The sequence below is a fragment of the Zosterops lateralis genome (genome assembly GCF_965231275.1).
Source record: "Zosterops lateralis genome assembly, chromosome: 5".
NCBI classification, from domain to species: domain Eukaryota; kingdom Metazoa; phylum Chordata; class Aves; order Passeriformes; family Zosteropidae; genus Zosterops; species Zosterops lateralis.
In genome coordinates this window covers 2442658-2462844 of record NC_139766.1, presented here as the reverse complement: position 1 = coordinate 2462844, position 20187 = coordinate 2442658, and the positions used below count along the sequence as shown (strand labels likewise).

The 20187-nt window shown below is 67.4% G+C and overlaps 5 protein-coding genes across 8 annotated transcripts; 2 read left to right on the top strand and 3 right to left on the bottom strand.

Annotated features, from left to right (window-relative positions):
* Nucleotides 1-40: 40 nt before the first annotated feature.
* TTC31 (tetratricopeptide repeat domain 31) lies at nucleotides 41-4683 on the bottom strand. 4 transcript variants are annotated; one of them, XM_083861394.1, is made up of 15 exons: nucleotides 4211-4683; nucleotides 3987-4106; nucleotides 3600-3871; nucleotides 3400-3483; nucleotides 3168-3236; nucleotides 2909-3061; nucleotides 2596-2824; nucleotides 2367-2457; nucleotides 2143-2284; nucleotides 1589-1690; nucleotides 1434-1506; nucleotides 1204-1345; nucleotides 1049-1123; nucleotides 496-598; nucleotides 41-390 (listed from the first exon to the last, which is right to left on the bottom strand). In XM_083861394.1, the coding sequence occupies exons 1-15, from the start codon at nucleotides 4329-4331 to the stop codon at nucleotides 274-276; spliced, it is 1893 nt and encodes a 630-aa protein (XP_083717520.1). In that variant the 5' UTR covers nucleotides 4332-4683; the 3' UTR covers nucleotides 41-273. The 4 variants fall into 4 exon arrangements, 2 of the variants coding, with proteins under 2 accessions (XP_083717520.1, XP_083717521.1); XM_083861395.1 differs by having other exon boundaries at nucleotides 1434-1503; XR_014590087.1 differs by lacking the exons at nucleotides 41-390; nucleotides 496-598 and having other exon boundaries at nucleotides 1589-1722.
* Nucleotides 4667-9551, top strand: CCDC142 (coiled-coil domain containing 142; the record flags this gene model as incomplete). The annotated part of the gene is made up of 11 exons (XM_083862352.1): nucleotides 4667-4714; nucleotides 5050-5146; nucleotides 5497-6846; nucleotides 6925-7011; nucleotides 7209-7373; nucleotides 7441-7595; nucleotides 7670-7834; nucleotides 7943-8057; nucleotides 8139-8316; nucleotides 8825-9033; nucleotides 9310-9551. 11 exons carry the CDS (start codon nucleotides 4667-4669, stop codon nucleotides 9549-9551), a joined length of 2811 nt encoding a protein of 936 aa, XP_083718478.1.
* Nucleotides 9552-10074: 523 nt separating this feature from the next.
* On the top strand, nucleotides 10075-12944 carry MOGS (mannosyl-oligosaccharide glucosidase; the record flags this gene model as incomplete). Its single annotated transcript, XM_083861392.1, has 4 exons — nucleotides 10075-10435; nucleotides 10529-10740; nucleotides 10814-11004; nucleotides 11120-12944. 4 exons carry the CDS (start codon nucleotides 10075-10077, stop codon nucleotides 12825-12827), a joined length of 2472 nt encoding a protein of 823 aa, XP_083717518.1. The 3' UTR covers nucleotides 12828-12944.
* Nucleotides 12945-13110: 166 nt separating this feature from the next.
* WBP1 (WW domain binding protein 1) lies at nucleotides 13111-15070 on the bottom strand (the record flags this gene model as incomplete). Its single annotated transcript, XM_083861399.1, has 4 exons — nucleotides 13111-13926; nucleotides 14321-14482; nucleotides 14838-14940; nucleotides 15008-15070. 4 exons carry the CDS (start codon nucleotides 15068-15070, stop codon nucleotides 13364-13366), a joined length of 891 nt encoding a protein of 296 aa, XP_083717525.1. The 3' UTR covers nucleotides 13111-13363.
* A 794-nt stretch (nucleotides 15071-15864) lies between these two features.
* On the bottom strand, nucleotides 15865-18372 carry INO80B (INO80 complex subunit B). Its single transcript, XM_083862159.1, has 5 exons — nucleotides 18292-18372; nucleotides 18007-18184; nucleotides 17761-17876; nucleotides 17362-17576; nucleotides 15865-16820 (listed from the first exon to the last, which is right to left on the bottom strand). The coding sequence occupies exons 1-5, from the start codon at nucleotides 18335-18337 to the stop codon at nucleotides 16356-16358; spliced, it is 1020 nt and encodes a 339-aa protein (XP_083718285.1). The 5' UTR covers nucleotides 18338-18372; the 3' UTR covers nucleotides 15865-16355.
* Between the last annotated feature and the right edge of the window lie 1815 nt (nucleotides 18373-20187).

Sequence of the window (20187 nt, the reverse complement as noted above, 5' to 3'; positions counted from 1 at the left end):
GGTGGCAGAGAGGCTGAGGGACAACAGCTCAAGAGAAGGCTGGAGAGAAAAACAAATCTCAGATTTATTAAAAAACCCAAATTGATACAAATCCCTGAAGGGCCGGGGGGGAACAGCCCAGGCCCACCCCCTTGGCACAAGGGGCTGCAGGGTGGGCCCTGACCCCCAGCACCCCCAAGGCAGGAGGGGGAGACACTCCCACCCCCAGCAGTGGGGGACAAGGCACAGGCAGGTGAAGGGGGGGGACCCTGGGAGTCCCCCAACAGAACAGGGTCAACTGAGCAGCCCCCCGGGGCTGGCCCTGCCCTTGGCACGGGGCACGGGGGCCGGGGTGGCGTGGACGGGGTGCTTGAGTTGCAGCAGCAGCTTGCTGCCTTCCAAGGTGGCACCCTGGGGACAGAAGGAGCTGGCACTGGGACAGGTCCCCTAAGGGGATGGGGTGTCCCAGGGCCACCTGAGGGGTGAGGGAGGGTCCCACAAACCCCCCCAGCTCACCTGCATGGCCCTGAAGGCCTCCTCGGCCTCCTCCTTCCCAGAGAAGTTGATGAAGGCACAGCGGCGCCCCAGGAGCAGCCGCACGGAGCGGATCTCCCCGAACCTGGGGGACACAGACCCACAAATGGGGGGGTGGGAAACAGTTTAGTTTCTAAATGGGGAGCTAGAGGGTTAGAGAGCCCCAAAGCTGCAGGGTGGGAGGGTCAGAGACTCTCAAACATGCAAAGCAGGTTTAGCAACCCCCAACAGCTGGGGAAGGATGAAAGACTCTCAAAGATGGAGAGACTAAGACTCTCTGTTCCCCAAACCCGCAGAATGGGGAACAGAAACTCCCAAACCTGAGGAGGAACAGTTAAAGACACTCCAAGCCGTGGGATAGACACCCCCAAACCTGGGGGCAGTGTGTGAGTCAGAGACTATTCCCTAAGCATCCCTTGCAGGTCAAAAGCACCAGAGAATGAGGACAGGGACAGAGCTGGGGAGCTTTGGAGTCACCAGGGCTGTGCCACAGGCTCGGGGCCCTGGAGGAGGAGTGGTCCTGGGGGTCACTCACCGGCCAAAGGCACGACGCAGCACCTTCTCATTGATCTGGGAGGTGACATTGCCCACCCAGAGCGGGAAGCAGTCCCTGCCAAGAGCCATCATGGTGTCATCAGAGCCAGCAACGCCCCATTCTGGGCCCCCTCCCAGACCACCAGACACCTGTACCTGGCTGGGTGATTCGGTGGCAGCGTTGGGTGGCCACTGGCCACAGCAGGTCTCCGTTCTGAGTCTCTTGTGGGGGTCCTGCTGCTGCCTCCTGTCACACTTGTGTCACCTGTGTCCTGGCAGCTCTTGGTCCCCCATCCCGCTGCCGAGGGGCCAAAGGGGTTCAGCACCCACTGGAGACACAGGGAGAGCCCCGAGGTCCCCCCAGACCACCCACCCCTGTCCCTTACCAGGGAGAAACAGCGGCTCCTTAGCCTTGAGCAGGAAGGGGGACACGGGGACACCCCCAGGGCGGCCACACTGCTGTGAGGGGACAGGGGTGAGGCATGGGGGCCACAGCAGGACAGGAGGCAGGGGGTAAGGGGTTGGGAAGGGGGGGTCTCACCTGCAGCAGGGCCTGGCAGGCCTCCAGCTGCGTGGCTGCCTCAGCATAGCCCCCGTCCTGCAGCAGCAGCTCCTCGAAGGTGCGCGCGGCCTCGGCGTAACGCTGGGGGCCGGAGGGCACCTGCAGCCCCCTGCCTGGCCCCACAGGCACCCCACAAACCCCCCACCCAACCCAAATGGCACCTCAAAGCCTTGCTGATATATCCCCTAGCCCAGCCCTACACCACCCAAACACCCTGCAGCAACCCCGGTCCCCTGCCCAGTCCTCCCAGCCCCAATTCACACCTAATGAAAGCAGCCCCCCAACTCACCTATAGCATCCTACAGCCCCTCCAGTTCCCCAAAACTCCCACCCAGCCTCACTGGCACCCCTCAGCCCCCTGCCCAGCCCACTAGCACTTCAAAACCCCCAGTTTATCTCCCACAGCACCCTGCAGCCACGCTGAAAGCCCCATACTCACTCCTAGGATGCACCAGCCCCTCACCCAGCCACGGCACCCACCTCCTCCAACCCCTACAGCCAGCCCCACAGTCCCTGGAGCCCTCCCCAGGTACCTTCAGCCCTCTCAGAGCCTTTCCCTTGCGGAAGGAGCCCTTGGGCCAGCCCGGACACAGCGCCAGCGCCGCCTCCGCATCCGCCAGCGCCTCCTCGTATCGACCCAGCTTCTCCAGGCAGTAGGAGCGGTTCCCCAGGAGTCTGTGGGGATGGGGAGGGGTCACTGAGGCCTGTCCCCTCCAACCCCAGGACCCCCCAGCCCAGCCCAAGCCCCTCTGCTCACCGGTGCTCCCGGGGGTTCAGCTCCAGGGCGACGGTGAAAGCCCAAACGGCCTCAGTGTGTTGGCCCATCTGGGCTGCCTCGATGCCGTGGCCTGGGGAGGTGACACAGGGATGGCTAATGAGGACAGAAGGAGGGACAGTCCTGCCTAGCACAGCCCCCCTGAGCTGGGGAGAAGCAGGGAGAGCCCCCAATGCAGTCCCCTCACCCATCTGAGGGTCCCTACACTGACCTGCAAGTGCCAGGCTCTGCTCTATGGTGCTAGGGCTGGGTGGCCTGGCCTGGACTGGCTGGGGGGGCACAGGTGTCTCCACAGGGTCCCTACTCCCTTTCTCTGGCACCTTCCTGCTTGGCTCCACGTTCTGTGTCCCAGGGGAGCGGTCACTGCCCGGGGGAGGCAGCCGGACCCCCGCCTTCTCCCGTGCTTTGCAGACAAAAGTGCAGCTCAGGTCCAGCTCCTCCTGAGGAAGAAGGGAGGGATGAGCAGGGAGAGCCCTGGGACCCTCCACCCCCCAGATGGCCCCCCTGGGGAGACCATCCCTCACCTCTGTCACCTCTGTCACCACTGTGTCCTCCGACCCAGTGTCCCCTGAGAGGACAGTGGAATCCTCAGGGCACAGGGAGGGCTCTGGGCAGCATCCCTCATCTTCAGCAGCATTTAGGAGGTGCCCAGTGCCTGCAGGGCCACTTAGGGGGCTCTGCAAGGAGAGGGAGGGGGTAAGGTGGTGGGCCTAGGGGGTGCTGGCTGGCCCCCACCTCTGGGGACCCCCAGAACAGCACAAGGGGGCTGGACTGGTCACTCACTGGGTCAGTGTTCTCTTTGTTCTTCTGCTCTTGATTCAGTTTCTCTCGTTTCTTTCGGTCTTTTTGTTTCTGGAAAAGGAGTACATGGACCCATGAGCAAGTGTCAGGCAGAAAAATGCAGTCCTCACAACCTCACCACCCTCAGCCCCCAGTCATGCGATCCCCGAGCTCAGGGACCTGCTGGCAGCACCCCAAGAAAAGGCAGTGACCCCAATCCCCAGGGCTCACCCACCTTCTTCTTCAGCTTCTTCTTCTCTGCCTTCTTCTTAGCCCGCTCCTCCTCTGCCACCAGCTCCTGTGCGTTCTTCTCAGCTTCCTGCAGGAGGAATTCCCTGAGTCAGGACACCTCTGGGGTGGGATCCCTCTCGTGATGTCAATCCGGGACCCCCAGCCCCTGGAGAGCAGGAGGGGCCGGCAGGGGGAACTCCCCACCTCTGGCGTGAGCCAGTTCCGGCAGGGCGCGGGCAGCCGGTCCAGCCGCGCATCCAGGGCGGTCGGGGAGGTCCGGGGCAGCTGCGGAGGCGGCTCCGAGCACAGGAAGGATTTCCGGAATCCGCAGTAACTGTAGGGAATGAGCCCCTCGGCGACGGGATGGTCCAAGAAAGGCCAACCTCCGTCGAACTCGTCCTCATCGTAATCATAATGGTCGTTGCCGTCGTCGTCGTCATCATCACCCCCCACCTGGTAGTAATCCACCCTGGGGCCTGGAAGGAGAAGGGGCTGTGTGAGGAGCAGTCCCAGGCACCGGAGCCCACCCTGTTCCCCCTCCCCTGGCGATTCCCGAGCGCGGGGACCCCCGGCAGCCCCCGCCGCACTCACCGTCGTCCCAGAGGAAACACACTTCCCCCGTTTTGTATTTGATCACTGTTTGCGACGGGCCCTGCGACGGCACCGGGAGGTCGTCGAAACTCGACATTCGGTGGCGGGGGCAGAAGGGCGCTGTGGGGAAGCAGAAACAGCCTTGAGCCGGCGGAGGCGGAACCGAAACCGGGCCGCTCTGTGCTCCCACCCCTGCGCTCCCCCGGCCCCGCCACGGCCCGTACCGCCGCTCCAGCCGGCGGGGCCGAGCGTGCAGCCCCAGGGGCAGGCAGCGGGAGCGGGCCCGAAGCCGAAGCCGCCCAGTCCGGGCTCGTCCCGCTCCCGCGTCCCGCCCGAGCCCCGCATCGCCACGGGCCGCCGCCGCCGCGCCTCAGAACTGCATCACGGGCCTACCGGAACAACGTCACGGCGCCGGTTGAGGCCGCCCGGCCGCCATGTTGGGTGCGGGCAGGACGGCGGCCCGTAGGGCCCGCACGGGACGGGACGGGACGGGACCGGGGCTCCATATCTCTCCCGCCGTTCCCGCCTGCTCCAAGGCCGTGGGCTCGGCCGCCCCCCGCCGCTCGTCCCGCCCCCCACGCCGGGCCCCTCCTGGCAGCCAGCTTGGCCCAGCCCCCCGGATTAACGAGGGCGCGGCCTAAGCCTCTTTACTGCCGCCGCCGCCCCCGGCATGGCCCGGCATGGACGCCGGCGGCGCTGAGCGGCGCGGCGGAGAGCTATGCCTGCAGGTGAGGCCGCTCGGGGCACGGGGGGGCTCGGACACCCCTCACGGGGCAGCGGCGGGGCCGGGCCGGTAACGGGGTGGGCGGGGGGACACCGGGCCCAGGCAGTGCTGCGTCTCCATGGCAACGGCACAGGGGGCGGGACGGAGGCGTGGCCAAACGTGGCGAGCCCCGATGGGGCGTGGCCACAGCGGGAGGCAGAAGGGGCGGGGGGCGTGGGGGCGTGGTCACTTGGTGATGCGATAGAAGGAGGCGTGGTCAGCGTTGTAAATGGGCGTGGTCATACGTGGCCCCGCCCATCGCACCGGCTCAGGGGTCCTAAGCCCCCTGTGCCCCTCCAGGTGGGCGACGCCGGCCTGGGGGGCCTCATCCTGCTGCTGCTGACGGCCCGGCCGGGACCGGGCGATGGGGCTGCCCGCGGGGACCCCCCCGAGCCCGGTGAGAGCCTTGGAGACTGGGGGGATCACAACGGGGTGTGGTGTTCTGGGGGACTGCGGGGATCCTGGTAGGGTGCGTGATCCGAGGGGAGTGTGGAGGACCCTAATGGCGTTCAGGGTGCTTGGGGGGGCTTTGATGGCATGTGGCGGGCTGTGGGGACCCCAATGAACTGCAGGGTCTTGGGGGACTTGTGGGGACTGTGAGTTCTGGGGGTCTCAGGGTTAGGGTGGCAGTGGGGCAGTGATGGGGCGATGTGGGCAGGTGCTGCCCCACAGCAAAGTTCTGCACACTGGGAGTCCCCACTCTACACCATCATCCCTGCCCCATCCTGAGGGTCCCGTGCCCCCCAGGCGGGTCCCGGGGGCCCCTGGCACGCTCCTTGCAGCGGGCAGAGGCCATGCTGCGCAGCGTCACCCCGGGCCTGCGGCGCCTGCTGTCCCCACGGTCGGGCCGGCGCGGTGACGGTGACGAGGACGACGACGAGGACGAGGATGAAGCAGCGTCCATCGTGGTCCCGCTGGAGCAAAGCTTCCCAGGGCTACGCCGCCGCCTCTGCGTCTGGGAGGACCCTCGCACCGAGACCTTTGTGGGATACGTGCAGCCCCATCCCGGCGGCGCCGGTGACTTCTCCGAGGATGCCGTGCGGCAGCGCGTGGCGGAGCGGGGAGCGGCCCTGCACGCCCTGCTGCAGCACCGCCACCTGCTCCGCCTGGCCCGCGACTTCACTCGACGCCTCAAAGCCTCCTCCGATTTCCTGCGGCGGCTGCTGGTGCTGCCGGGGCCCGGAGAGCCTGGGGGCCCTGTGCCAGCGCTGCGGGAGCTGTGCCTGGAGCTGCGGGCACACGCGGGGCACTGGGCCGCGCTGCTGCGGCGGCTGCGGACAGACGCGTGGCTGCGGGCGCTGCCGCAGCACCGGGGCCAGGCCGTGCTGCACATGCGGTGGGCGCTGCTGTTGCCCGCCCTGATGGCCACGTGCCTGGCCGGGCGGCTCATCGAGGGACGGCTGCGGGAGCTCGGCCGCCCTGGCACCCCCTGCCCGGCCTCTGAGTGCCTGGCTGACCTCTTCCAGGGGCTGGAGATCTACAACCGCGTGGTGCAGGGGCTGGCGGAGGAGCTGGGCCCCGAGGTGAAGGCTCCTGGTGCCTTCACGGTGGGTGGGGTGCTGCAGCTGCTGGCCACTGAGCGGGGCCGGGCCGTGGCCCAGAGGCTCCAGCCCCTCCTGTGGCCCCAGAATGGGAACATCAGGGATGGACATGTCTGCTGGGAGGACGTGGTGGTTCCATGGCCACCAGAGCACAACACGGCAGAGAAGGGCATGGGGATGGACACAGAACCTTCCAGAGCAGATGTGCTGGCGGCTGAGCTGCAGGCACTGTGCCACGAGGACGAGGAGCTGATGGGACATGTTTTTGAGGCGCTGGTGGCCTCAGCTGACAGCCTGTGGCAGCCGGTGCTGTCAGAGAGCCCCGAGCCCTCAGGGCTGGCCCCAGGACTGCGGCCGGGCAGTTCGGGTGGCTGGAAGGCCGTGCGGTGGCTGGACGCTGCCCGTGGCCCCGTGGCTGCCACACTGAGTGCCCGGTACCGCCTGCTGTTCTGGGAGGCTGTGGGCTCTGTGCTGGGGGACAGCGCAGGCACCCCTCCTGCCACCCCCAGTGCCACCGTCACCGCGGCGTGGGAGTTGAGCCGTGCCCTAGCTGTTGGTATGTGGGGGTACAGGGGGTGTGGGGGCTCCCTCAGGGTGTCCCTGCCTCACCTTAACTCCCACTGTGTCCCCACAGCCCGTGTGCCCCCTGAGTGCCAGGAGGAGCTTGGGAGGCTCTGCCTGCACCTGCTATGCCAGAGCGTTCTGTGCAGCTGGGACACAGGTATGGGGGGCTGGGGGAGCACAGGGTGAGGTACAGGGTGGGGTACAGGGTGTGGGTTCTGGGGTACAAGGTGGGGGGCAGTGTGTGGGGCATTTGGTGGATATGGGGTGATGGAGTGGGGTATGCTATGAAGTGTTGGATATGGGGGTATGGTGCAAGTGGGGGATGCTGGGGCCTTCTGACTGTTTCTCCTCCAGATTTTACCCGTGCTCTGGGCTCAGGGCTGTCAGACAAGTGCTTGGAGACCCTAGGGGGGCCCCCAGGGCCGGGGTGCAGCCGCACAGCCCAACAGCTCCGGTGTCTCTTCCCGGCCCTGGCACTGGCCCTGCGCTGCCTGCGCCTGCTGCCCGCCCGCCCTCACGGTGAGAGGGGTCTGGGGAGGGGGCAGGTGGGTCTGGGGATCCTCTCAGTGCTGACCCCCACCCTCAGCTCCCCCCAGGGGTCTCTGCCTGCGGCTGCAGGTGCTGGGCCGGTGCCTGGCGGCGGTGGCTGCTGCCCACGCGTGGCTGACGGGCCGGGCTGGGCGGTACCTGGCGGCCTGGGCACTGCCTCAGTTCCTGCTGCTCACCCAGGGAGACCTGCAGGTATGTGGGCACAGGGGGCACGGGGGTCTGGGGGGACACAGGAGGGCTGGATTCACTCCCTTGCTCTCCTCCAGGTGCTGAAGGCAGAGGCAGAGCAGCTGATGCTTCAGGTGAGTGGGACCTTCCCAGAGCCAGAGGAGATTCACAGGGACAGCCCCCCTGAGCCACTCCCGAGCCCGGGATCCCCGTGGGAGCTCCAGCTGTGCCGGCAGATCCACGACATGGCCAACAGCATCCAGGTATGGATGGCCAATAGCATCCCCCACTGCAGGAGGGGGATCCTGAGCACGACAATGCTCGTGTCACCTGGTGTCACCCTGTGCCATCCTATGTTCTCTGTGTCCCAGCTCTTCTCCGGGGACGTGCTCTGGATGTTCTCCACCAGCTGCAAGCGGCTCTCAGCTGAGATCTTCGACCAGACCATGCCACTGGGCCGGCACTGGCGCCTCAGGCCACGGGCTGGTGGGTGTTGGGGCTGGGGGGGATGTGGGGTGCTTGGTGAGGGTTTAGGGGGTCACTGATCTGGGTCCCTGTGTCCCCCAGAGCTGCCCAGCTCCCCCAGCGCGTACGCAGCGGCCGCGGTGCAGGCGGTGCTGGGGCAGGTGCTGCAGGGGGCCCAGGCCCTGCCCCACGATGCCCAGGTGCCCACCCTGGCACGGGTCACCACGGCCTTCCTGGAGGCCTGGATGGATCACATCCTGACCCGCCGGATCAAGTTCAGGTACTGGGGACAGGGGGCTACACCCGGTGGGTAGTGCCAGGGGTCCCAGAGGGGTGGTGGGGATCCCAGGGACAGTTCTGGGGATGCCAGTGGCAGTGCTGGGGTCCCAGTGGCAGTTCTGGGGATGCCAGTGGCAGTGCTGGGGGTCCCAGTGGCAGTTCTGGGGAAGGCAGTGGCAGTTCTGGGGATGCCAGTGGCAGTGCTGGGGGTTCCAGTGGCAGTTCTGGGGAAGGCAGTGGCAGTTTCACAGATCCCAGTGGCAGTGCTGGGGGTGCAATTACAGGTCAGGGCACCAAGTGTTCAGGTTGGGGTCACGTTGATGGTGCCAAGGGTCCCACTGGGGGTTCTAGGGATCCTAGTGACAGTCCCAGGGGTTCTGTGGCCAGTCATGGGGGTTGCAGTGGTGGTCTTTGTGGTGGTCCCAGAGCGTGGTGGTGGTGCCAGAGGTTCTGGTGGGGTCCTGGTGGGGATTCCAGGTGTCCCATGCCCACCCTGACCCCCATCCCAGCCTGCAGGGTGCCCTGCAGCTCCGGCGGGACTTCGAGGCGGTGCGGGAGCTGGTGTGCTCGGAGAGCTCCGGGCTGGCTCCCGAGGCCCGGCAGGCGCTGCAGGCCCTCTGCGTCTTCCGACACACGGACACGGCCGTGCGGTGCCTCCTGCAGCAGCCGGGGGGGCTGGGGGGGCCCCCCCGGGGCTGGGGCAGCCTCCGGCGCTGCTGTGAGAGCGGGGCGGGGTGGGAACGGGGCGGGGAATGGGGCGGGATGGGGATGAGACAGGCGGGGATGGGATAGAGTGAGGTGGGGCAGGGTTGGGATAAGATGGGATGGGACAGGGTGGGATAGGCATAGAAAGGGAGATTGGGATAAGGATGGATTGGGAGAGGGAGAAGGACAAGGATGGGGATGGGATTGGAATGGGGATGGGGACGGGGACGGGGACAGGAACCCCCACCTGGAGCAGGATGTGATATCTCAGCCTATCCATCCCTTCCAGGCTCAGACGAAGGCGCCCACCCCCTGGAACCATCCATGGACCCTCTCCCTGGTCTGGACCCTCTGGAGAGGCTGGGCCCAATCCCAGGGACCCCCCCGCTGGCTCCGGAGGCCGATCCCCCGTCCCGTCCCGAGTCCCCGTTCCCGGGCAGCCAGCAGCAGTGGCTGTCCCTGCGGCTGCACCGTGCCCGCCGCTGGCGTGTGCCAGGGCTGCCGTGTGTCGGGAACAGCCCCGAGGGCTGACCTGGAATAAACCTGGAAACATCATGGTCGTGGCTCTGTCTGCGGGTGGGAAATTGGGCTGTGGGGGTCTGGCATCCCTGGGGTGTGGTCCTGGGATTCCAGCTGGGACCAGTTGCTGGTGGGAAGGATCTAATTGGAACTTTTGTGGGGAGACTGGTGGGGCTGGGGGTGCAAGATGGGATTCCCTTAGGGGTACTGGGGGACACTGCGGGTGCATAGCTGGGGTTCCAGGGTGATCTGGGGAAGGCTGGGGGTTGGTCCATGGGGGTCATTTGGGTATCCCCGGAGAGGTTGAGGAAATCAACAGGCCTAACAAACCGGACGTGAGGAGCGTGGAAGGTGTGGCAGGGCTGGTCGGGGACACCCTGTGGTGTCGCTGTCCCCCCTCGGGGCCGGTTTGGGTTCCGCGGTATCCTCCGGAGGACCGAGCCTGCCCGTGCTCCTCCTGCCCGCCAGGGGGCGCTCGCGGAATTGGCATCGCCGCAGGTGGCGCAGCGCTGACGTCACGAGCGCGACAGCCCTGATGGCGGGCGAGCGGCGGCGGCGCCCCGGGGGTGGACCCCAGGAACGGCCCCGGGAGCGGCTCCGGGACCGGGACCCGAAACTGCGGCAACAGCAAAAGCCACCGCGAGGCTCCGGGCGGGGCCGGACGGCGCTGGTGCTTATAGCAGCCGCGGCAGCGCTGGTGCTGGGTCTGGCGGCGGCGGTGGCCGAATGGAAGCGGTGGAGCGAAACCTCCCGCCTCGTCACCCCGCACCCCGCGCCCCCCGCCGTCCCCCCTGGCTCCTCCGGGCCTCTCGCATCGCCCACCTATTTTTGGGGCACGTACCGGCCTCACGTCTATTTCGGGATGAAGACGCGGAGCCCGCGCGCTGTCGTGACCGGTGAGGGGCGCGGGGGGCTCTGCCCCGCCCTGGGGCTCGTCCGGCCCCGCTCCCACCACGAGAACCACCCCTGACACCTCCCCGCCCCTCCAGGACTGATGTGGCTCCAACACGGAGGCAACTTGCGGCACACGACCGAGCAGAACGACGGCGTGTCGCGATACGGGTGGCTGATGCACGACGGGGAGAATTTCGGAGTGCAGGAGATCCGCGATGAGGGGCTGGTGCTGAGAACCGAGTTCGTGAAGCAGCCGGGGGGAGACCATGGCGGTGACTGGAGCTGGCGGGTCACAGTGAAGATGGAGGTGAGAGGATGAGAGTGGGAGAGGGGTTAGGATGCCGGGGAGCTTTTGTCATCCTCCTCTTCCTCCTCCCCAGGGCAAGGGCCCGGCCCCTCTCCTGTCCCTCTTCTTCTACGTGGCCACAGACGGGCAGGGGACGCTGCGGCCGGTGCTGGAGAACGGGACTCGGCTGGCGGCTGTGGCAGGGACAGCAGAGGAGCTCGGGGACTTCACCCTCACCTTCCTGCCCCCCACTGGAGAGGACGGGGAGGGGACCAAGTATGCCAGGTGAGTGTCTGGGCTGCAGCCCCTAAACTGTCTGTGTTCCCTCCATCTGCCCCCATGTCCTTTTTCCTCTATGTCCTCACTATGTCCCCATCCCTGACTCTCCTTTCCCCCTCAGTTACAACTTCCTGGCTGCAGAGGTGCCGGGGCTGCACCGTCTCACCGACCTGGTCCGGCAGAGCCTCCGCGAGAGCTCCGTGTTCTCCCCACCGGGCCGACCCCGCCGCCGCTTTTTCGGGGTGTCCAGCACTGGGGGGCTGCCCGGGGAGCCCCCTCGGGGGCAGCTGCTGCTGCACCAGGTGACGCTGGAGCTGCCGGCGGTGCTGGAGGTGACGCTGGAGTCGGGCAGCGCGGCGGGGACGCGGCACGGGCGGCTGGCGGGGCCGGCGCTGAGCGCGGTGCTGGCCCGGCACGTGGCCGCCTTCGAGCGACGCTTCGAGGACACCTTCGGGCTGGAGGCACGCGGGGTGTCCCTCCCGCAGCGCCGCTTCGCCCAGGCCGCGCTCAGCGAGATGCTGGGCGGGATCGGCTTCTTCCATGGCCGCTCCCTGCTGCGCTCGGAGCTCCGGGAAGAGCCGGTGCCCGGCGCCGAGTCCGTGCTGTTCACGGCCGTGCCCTCGCGCTCCTGCTTCCCGCGTGGCTTCCTGTGGGACGAGGGTTTCCACCTGCTGCTGCTGGGCCGCTGGGACCCTGCGCTGGCCCGCGACATCCTGGCGCACTGGCTCGACCTCCTGAACGCCGACGGCTGGATCCCGCGGGAGCAGATCCTGGGGGAGGAGGCGCGGGCCCGGGTGCCCCCCGAGTTTGTGCTGCAGCACAGCGAGACGGCGAACCCCCCGACGCTGCTGCTGGCGCTGGAGCGGCTGCTGCCCGACGCACCCCTACCCTACCTGCGCCGCCTCTTCCCGCGCCTGCGTGCCTGGTTCGAGTGGCTGAACCGCACCCAGGCCGGCCCCGAGCCCTTCACCTTCCGCTGGCGCGGCCGCGACACTGACCCCGCGCGCTTCCTGAACCCCAAGACTCTGTCGTCGGGGCTGGACGATTACCCCCGTGCCTCTCACCCATCGGAGCAGGAGCGGCACCTGGACCTGCGCTGCTGGATGGCGCTGGGCGCCCGCGTGCTGGCAGCGCTGGCCAAGCACCTGGGTGAGTCCCCTGCACCTTATCGTGACATGGCCGCGGCCCTGAGCGACAACGACCTGCTGGACCGGCTGCACTGGGCGCCCGAGCTGGGCACTTTCGCCGATTTTGGCAATCACAGCGCGGCTGTGGCTCTGCGCTGGCACCGCCCGGCCCCCGTGCCCGGCAGGCCCCCACCGGCCCCGCAGCTGCGGCGGGATGTGCGGGAAGCGCCGCGACCGCAGTTTGTGGGCGCTTTGGGCTATGTCAGCCTCTTCCCGCTGCTGCTACAGCTGCTCCAAGCAGACTCCCCGCGGCTGCCGGTGCTCCTGGGCTCCATGCGCAGCGAGAAGCAGCTCTGGACACCCTTCGGGCTGCGCTCGCTGGCCCGTGACAGCCCCTTGTACCTGCGGCGCAACACGGAGCACGACCCCCCGTACTGGCGTGGCTCCGTCTGGGTCAACATCAACTTCCTGGCGCTGCGGGCGCTGCACGGCTACGCGCGGGCGGCGGGGCCGCACCGGGAGCGCGCGGCCAAGCTCTACCGGGAGCTGCGCCACAACCTGGTGGCCAACGTGTTCCGGCAGTACGAGGCCACCGGCTTCCTCTGGGAGCACTATCGGGACAGTGATGGCACCGGACAGGGTTGTCACCCCTTCGCCGGCTGGTCCGCACTTGTTGTGCTGGCCATGGCTGAGGACTATTAACACGAGGGGGGATTCCCTGTGCCCCCTGCTTGCCTGGCGTGCTCAGGGCCAGGGGAGACGCTGGGGGACTGTGTCAGAGCCTCCACTGCCTCCCCTGAAATAAATCTCCACGGCTGTGGCATCTCACCACCTGTGTCAGGGTGTCACAGTGTCACCTTTGCTGACGCCAGGTCAAGCTGGTGCCCCCTGTGCCATTGGGGGGATGTTTTACCCCCTACCCACGGAGTCAGAGGTTGTCACCCAGCCCAGAACAGCCACCACAAGGGGCAATGGTACTTCCACATCTCTTTAATGGTGAGAGAACGTGCCGGGACCACCCACCCCGTGGTCTCGGGCACTCCCCCCACCCCAGCGATGGGGCCCCCCCCGGGCAGCAGCACCGGGATCACAGGGGAGGCCCCAGAAGCAGTTTGGAGGGGAGGTGGCTCCAGCAGGACCCTGCCACACTTCAGGGTGGTGTCAGTCAGGGCAAAGGGCCCCTTATCAGGGGCTCCATGATAAGTCCAGACCCCAGTTGGGGGTCCTGGGGGGAGGGCTCAGACGGGCAGCACAGGTGAGCCAGGCCCCCCATCACCCCCTGGTCCCCCACAGCCTTCGGGCTCACCCTCATCCTCCTCTAATCCCCGGCCCACCTCAATGCCTGAATCCCCTGTGAGCCGCCGGTGCCGCCCAGAGCAATCCCCCAGCACTGCTCTACCTCCCCCGTCCTCGCCCCCCTCAATGTCAGAGCAGGGGCGGCCCTCAGCCTCACAGAATTCCGGGGGGACTTGTTTGGGGGGCCCCCCATAGGCCGGCGGCTCCTCGGGCAGGGGCAGGTCCCAGCTGGCACCGGTGCCGGTGCTGCTGGAGCCACCGTCACGGCCGGTGCTGCCACCCCCCGGGCCTGGGCCTGGCTCCGGGTCCGTCTCGTCGGTGCCCGGTGCCGAGAGCGAGGAGCTGCTGGGGGAGGAGGCGCAGGAGCAGCCGCAGGAGCAGGAGCTGCAGCCCCCAGACGAGCCGGGGGACAGTGAGGGGCTCCCGGGGCTGTAGGGCGGCGGCGGCGTCCCGGGGCGCTGCGCCACCTCCTCGTACGCCGGGAGCTTGAAGGAGGCCAGCAGCCCTGGGGGGGAAAGAGGAGAGGTCAGGGGGACACAGGCGAGCACAGAAACGGCCCAAAGGGGATGGAGGTGGAGGCGGGGGGGCACAGCTCGGCACAGGGCAGAGCTGGGGGGATGGAGCTGGAGAGCACAGCCCGGGGCAAGGGTGGGGATGCAGGGGCTGTGGGTATAAATGGGGGAATTTGGGGCAGGGACACGGAATCCAGGATATTGGGGGATGGCACAGGGAGTCCTGACTTACTGAGATCCCCCATGAAGATGGTGGGGTACAAAGGGCTGGGGGTGACACGTGGGGCGCTGTGGGTCCCAATTCACTGAGGTCACCCATGGAGGGGGGCGGTGCTGGCAGGAGCTGGGATTTGGGGTATGGGGGAAATTCAGAAGCCCCTCACTCACGGAGGTCCCCCGAGGAGGGGGGATAGTGGCAGGCACCGTGGTAGGCGATGAGGTTGATCTCACGCTGCCGCTGCTGCTGCTGCAGGCGCAGCTTGGCCCGCCGGTGCCGGAACGCGCAGCAGCAGCTCAGCAGGATCAGGATGGTCCAGAGCAGCCAGAACCCTGCGGGAACGGGGCGCGGAGCGGGGGGGTCACCCTCACATAGAACCCCCGTTCCCACGGGGGGCCCGGCTGCAGCCCCCACAGCCCTCAGTCCCCCCAGGGTCCCAGCTCCTCCTGAGCCCGCAGGTCTTCTGAGCCACAGGACCTCTCCAGAGTCCCCGATTGTCCTCGGAGCCCTCAGTCCCCGTCACCCACCCCAGTTCTCTCAGAACTCACACGGAGCTCTCAGCCCCCGACACAGCCCTTGACCTCCCCGAGTCGCAGAACCTTCCTGGAGCCCCGGATCCTCCTGAAGGCATCAGCCCGCCCAGAATCCCCGATCCCCTCCGTTCTCCCCGGATCCCCCCGCACTCACACCACAGCTCGTAGTAGTAGGTGCAGCAGCCGCTCTCCCCGCAGCAGTGCCCGGTCTCGCACACGTAGGGCCGATTGTTCACCCCCGGGCAGAACTCCCGGGCCTGCGGGCACGGCCGCACCGTCACCGCGGCCCCGCGCGCGGCCCCCCCGCCCCGGCCCGCCCGGTACCTGCGGGTGCTGCCGGCCCAGCAGCGCGGCCCAGGCCCCCTCGGCGCTCCCGGGCCGCTCCATGGCGCCGCCGCCTAAAGCCCGCCGCGGCCCCGCGCCCGCCCGGCCGCGGCCCCCACCGCCCGCAGCAGCCGCCGCCGCCCCGTCGCTGCCGCCGCCGCCGCCGCCATCGCGGCCCCCGCGGCCGCCGCCGCCCGGGCCGGGGCCGTCGCCGCCGCCATGACGCCCGGCCCGAAATCCCGCCCCCGTGGCCACCGTCGGCCAATCAGCGGACGCTCTTCTGCCAACAGCCAATCGGCGTCGGCACCGCCGCTCGGCTGCAGCCAATCGCTAGCCGTCTGCCTGAGCCTCACGCCCAACAACAGAGACAAAGGAGCCGAGCACCGCCCCCACCGTGATTGGCGGCCGCAGCGGCTAACCGGAGATGTAGCACCGCCCCCAAGCCCTGACTGACAGCATCGTTCTCCAATGGCCACCCAGCCCCGAGCTCGGCGAAGGGTGCAGCCCCCTGGCCCGCCTCGAGGTGGACTGTCGGCACAGCGCGGCCAATTGGCGCGCAGACAGTTCCTGGTCCGTCTGATTGGCAAAGCATCTGACCAATCAGCATCGCCAGTCTCCGATGGGCAGGGCCTCAGCCAATGGGCGCTGCCGGAGAGTGCCCCGCCCACCCAGCACTGCGGGACAGACCATAAGGAACCGGGGGGGCGGGGAGTTGGGCTGTTCCACAGTGTTGCTGCGGGGGGGGGGGGGGGGGTTTGTACCATAGTGGTTCCCGGGGGGGGGGGGGGGGGGTTGGACTGTTCCACAGCGCTCCCGGGGGTCGAGCTGCCTCCCCACCCCAGCAGGCCCACACACAGTTCCTTCAACAACATCCTTTAATCAGCTCTGCAACACCAGAACCTGCCCTTTCAGAGAACCTCTATCCCGTCAGGACCACCCTCAGTCCCTGCCGGGGTCCCCAACCCTCTGTGTCCACAGTGGAGAGGCTGGAGCCCTCTGGAGCTCCACATCCTGGATATGGCTGTCCATATCCATCTGGAGGAGCCAGAGCTCCCTCTGTCCATGAGGATCTGCAGCCATCCAGGTCCCTTGTGGGGTGACCAAAGAGCCTCTGTGTCCACAGCAGCGGGTTTGAAGCCCCCTGTTCTGGCCTTCTGGGTCCATGTGGAAGGTCTGGAACTCCCCACAGTCCTCCAAGTCCACGGTGGAAATCTACATGTTCCTCGGTATCCATGTGGACAACCCAGACCACTCTGGAACTCATTATGGCCTGGTGATCTGACCCTTGACAAAGGATCCGTAGCCCCCGAAGAGGGCCAGTAGCCCCCCGCAGCCCCCTCTGGGGTGCTCACCCCGCGCTCTGCAGCAGCTGCAGGTTGCGCTGGTAGCAGCCCAGGCTGCAGAGGGGGCGGCCCGTGCGGGCACAGCTGTACCGTTTGGGGTTGGGGCAGCCGGGCACGGCGCAGGGCTGTGCGGGGGGCACGGGCGGGGCGGTGGCGGCGGGCAGGGGCAGCGGCAGCCCGGCGGGGAAGGACACAGTGATGCCTTCGGCGGAGCTGCGGTAGTGCACGACAGGGCAGGGGGCGGGGCGGGCTCGGCGCTCCCGCAGTGCCCTCACCTTGGCCTTGTTCGTTCGCGTCAGGCGCTCAATGGTTTGGTTCTTGCTCTCCTCGGCCTTGCGGGCGGCCTGGAGCCGTCGGCGCCGCGCCCGCTCCTCCCGCTTCTCTCGCATCTCCTCCGTCACCTCCTTGGCCTTGGCGCCCATGGGCAGCTGCAGCAGGGGCTGGCTCTGCTGCTTGTGCAGCAGCGCGCGCTGTGGGGGCACGGAGGGGTGTCAGGGGGGCACGGAGGGTCTGGCGGATCCACACATGTCCCCCCAGGGCTCCAAATCCACTCCCCACCAGTTCCAGGGCTCCCCATGGCATTGGAGATCCACACAGGTCCCCCCAGGGTTTCAAATCCCCTCTCCACCAGTTCCAGGGCTGCCCATGGAAGATCCACATAGGTCCCCCCAGAGCTCCAAACTGGCTCTCCACCAGTTCCAGGGCTGCCCATGGAAGATCCACATGGGACCCCCCCCAGGGCTTCAAAACTACTCTCTACCAGTTTTCAGGGCTCCCCAAAACAGCATTTCTGGAGTCCCTGCAGCCCTTCCAGATCCCCTCAGTCATGCCCTGGGGGCTAAGAGGCTCCCCCATCTCCCATCAGCCCAGCTCCCTTCTGGGTCTGGAACACCCTGAGAACTCTATACCCGTCCCAGTGTCTCCAAACACCCCCAGCCACTCCCCAGAGCTGTGCCAGCAGCTCTGCAGCCCCCCCAGCCCCCCTCAGCCTTGCCCCCAGTGCCCCCATACCTGCCGGGCCGTCAGGAGGGACTCGTCCACCTCCCTCTTGATGTCGCCGTTGTCGTCCAGCTCCCCTCTCTCTAGGGCCGCCAGCCAGCGACGCTCCTCCTCTTCCTCTTCCTCCTCCTCTTCCTCTTCTTCCTCCTCCCCCTCCTCACGGGGAGGGAAGCAGCTCTCGGGGTCCAGCTCGGGCAGTGGGGAGGGGGCCAGGTTGCTGTCCTCATCTGGGGGGGGGCCAGGATGGGAACAGTCACAAGGGTGGGAGTCACACCGGGTCATGAAAGAGGTCCAGAGCACCCCCTCCCCAGCCAGTCCTCACTCTGAGCCCCCCTGTTTCCCCCAGGGCTTTCCCTGCCCTCCCCACAGCCCCTCTCCCCTCTGAGCCCCCCATGAATCCCCCCTGCTCACCCAGCCAGGCCCGGTACTGCTCGATGGGGACCCCCTCGCTGGGCTCCTCCTCGTCCCCTCCCAGCAGTGGGGACGGCGAGTGAGTTCCTTCGGGGACCACCGTGAACGTGGGGACGCTGTAGGGAAGAAAAATGAGTTTTGGAGACGCTGGTGAGGCCGGGGTGGGGGGCCCGGTTAGGAAAACATGCCCGGCCCAGCCTCCCACATTTTGGTGCCAAGGATCTGCTCCCCCAGCTCCCTTCTCACCTCTTGGTGCCCAGGATCTGCCCTCCCAGCTTAATCCGGAGCCGCAGCCGGGGCTGCCGAGGGGGTTCGGGACCCGGGGGCGGCCCCGCCTCGTGGTGGTGCCGCTTCTTGTGTTTTTTCTTGTGCTTCTTGTGTTTCTTCTTGTGGCCGCCATGGCCGCCCGCCTCGGCCTCCTGCCCTGTGAGGAGAGACACAGGGTCAAGCGAGGAGTCCCCGCGGGCTCTGCTCCGCCGGAGAGCGACCCCGCAGTCCCCCTAGCCCTTCCCCGGCCCCGCGCCCTCTCACCGTGGCCGCCGGCCTCCATCCCGCCGCGCCGCCAGGCCCTGCGCATCCGGCTGCGGGGGACCCAATTCGGGGCGGATCCACTTCCGCCCGGAACCCGCTTCCGCCCGGCCTCGCTTCCCCCCGTTCTCCGGGGCGGGTGACGCTGTCGCCGCCATGTTTGAAGTGGGCACATTGTGCTCTGTTCCCAAGGGAAACCGGAGCCGCGGGTGCTTTGGGGCCGCGCGGGGCAGATGTTTGAGCTCAGGTGTGAACTCAGGTGTGTGTGAAACCACAGGGTGAACGCGCGGGTGTGAGCTGTGGGCTCCCGAGGGGCTGTTCCTGCCCAGCCGCGGCTCCTGAGGGCAATGGAATCCCGGGGGGCATCGGCAGCGCCAGCAGGTCAGGGGGTGATCCCGCCCCTCTGCCCGGCCCAGGGTAGGCATATCTGGAGTGCTGTGCCCAGGTCTCGGCTCCTCGGGACCAGAAAGACCCGGAGCTCCTGGAGCGGGCTGATTTGGGGTCTGGAGCACTTCCCAGGCTTGAGGGAGCTGGGTCTGGTTTGTCCAGGCAGAAGATTGAGAGAGGACTTCATCAATCTACCCAAATATCTCAAGTATCCGCACAAACCCCTCAAATGTCCACCCAAATATCTCAAATACCCACCGAAAATATCTCAAATATTCCCACCAATCTCTCATCTGAGAGTGTATCCCATCCATCCACACAAAAACCCCATCCAGCCCCACAAATCTCTCCGCAGGCTGTGAGGATGGCGCCCGGGGCAGGATGAGGAGTTTTGGCCACGAACCAAACACAAACCCCAGCTCAGCAAGCGACAGGGGCCAAACCCCCGGGGACAGGCGTGTCACCTCTCCAGGTGACATCTCCAGAGGGCTCTTCCCAGGGATTTGAGTGATTCCCTGTGGGGACACGCGTGTGACAGCTCCGTGTGACACACACACACACAGAGATGTCACACCCCGACACACACAGAGATGTCACATCCCAACACACACACACAGATGTCACACCCCAACACACACACACAGATGTCACACCCCAACACACACACAGACATGCCACATCCCCCCCACACACAGAGATGTCACACCCCAACACACACACACACAGATGTCACACCCGACACGCAGACACACAGATGTCACACCCTGACACACACACAGAGATGTCACATACACACACACACACACAGATGTCACACCCTGACACACACACACACAGATGTCACATCCTGACACACACAGAGATGTCACACCCCAACACACACAGGGACACCCGCCCGCCCCCCGCCCGCCCCCCGCCCGCAGCTGCCGCCGCCCCGGGCCATTGTCCCGCCCGTGCCAGGAGCCGCCGGCACCGATCGCCGCCGCCCCCCCGCCCTCGCCGTGGGATCCCGGGGCTGTGCGGGGCCGGGAGAGGCGACCCCGGGATCTCCCCGTGCGGCCACCCCGTTGTCTCCCCACCTGTCGCCGGGAGAGCTCCGGGGAACGCCCCGAACGCTCCGGGATTCCCTTGGACTCCCCTCCCGGAGCACCGGGACCCCTAGAACCCCCGGACTGCCGGGACCCCTCGGAGACACCGGGATCCCGCGGGGCTCCCCCGGGAGGCTCCAGAGGCCCGGCACCACCTGGGACACCGGGAATACCAGGACACCCCCATAAAGCTCCGGCTCACTCGGAACCCCCCGAAATTTCCCGGACTCCTCGGAAGGCTCCGAACCCCAACATCTCCCCAAAACACCCGGGAGCGCCGGGACCCTCCAGAAATCTCTGGACCCCCCGGGACCCCCCGGGCCCCCCAGGACCCCCGCCCATGTTCCAGCGGGACGAGCGCAGCCGCGCCACGGTGGCGCGGGGGTCAGCGCTGGACATGGAATTGCGGCGGGGCTGCTGCTGC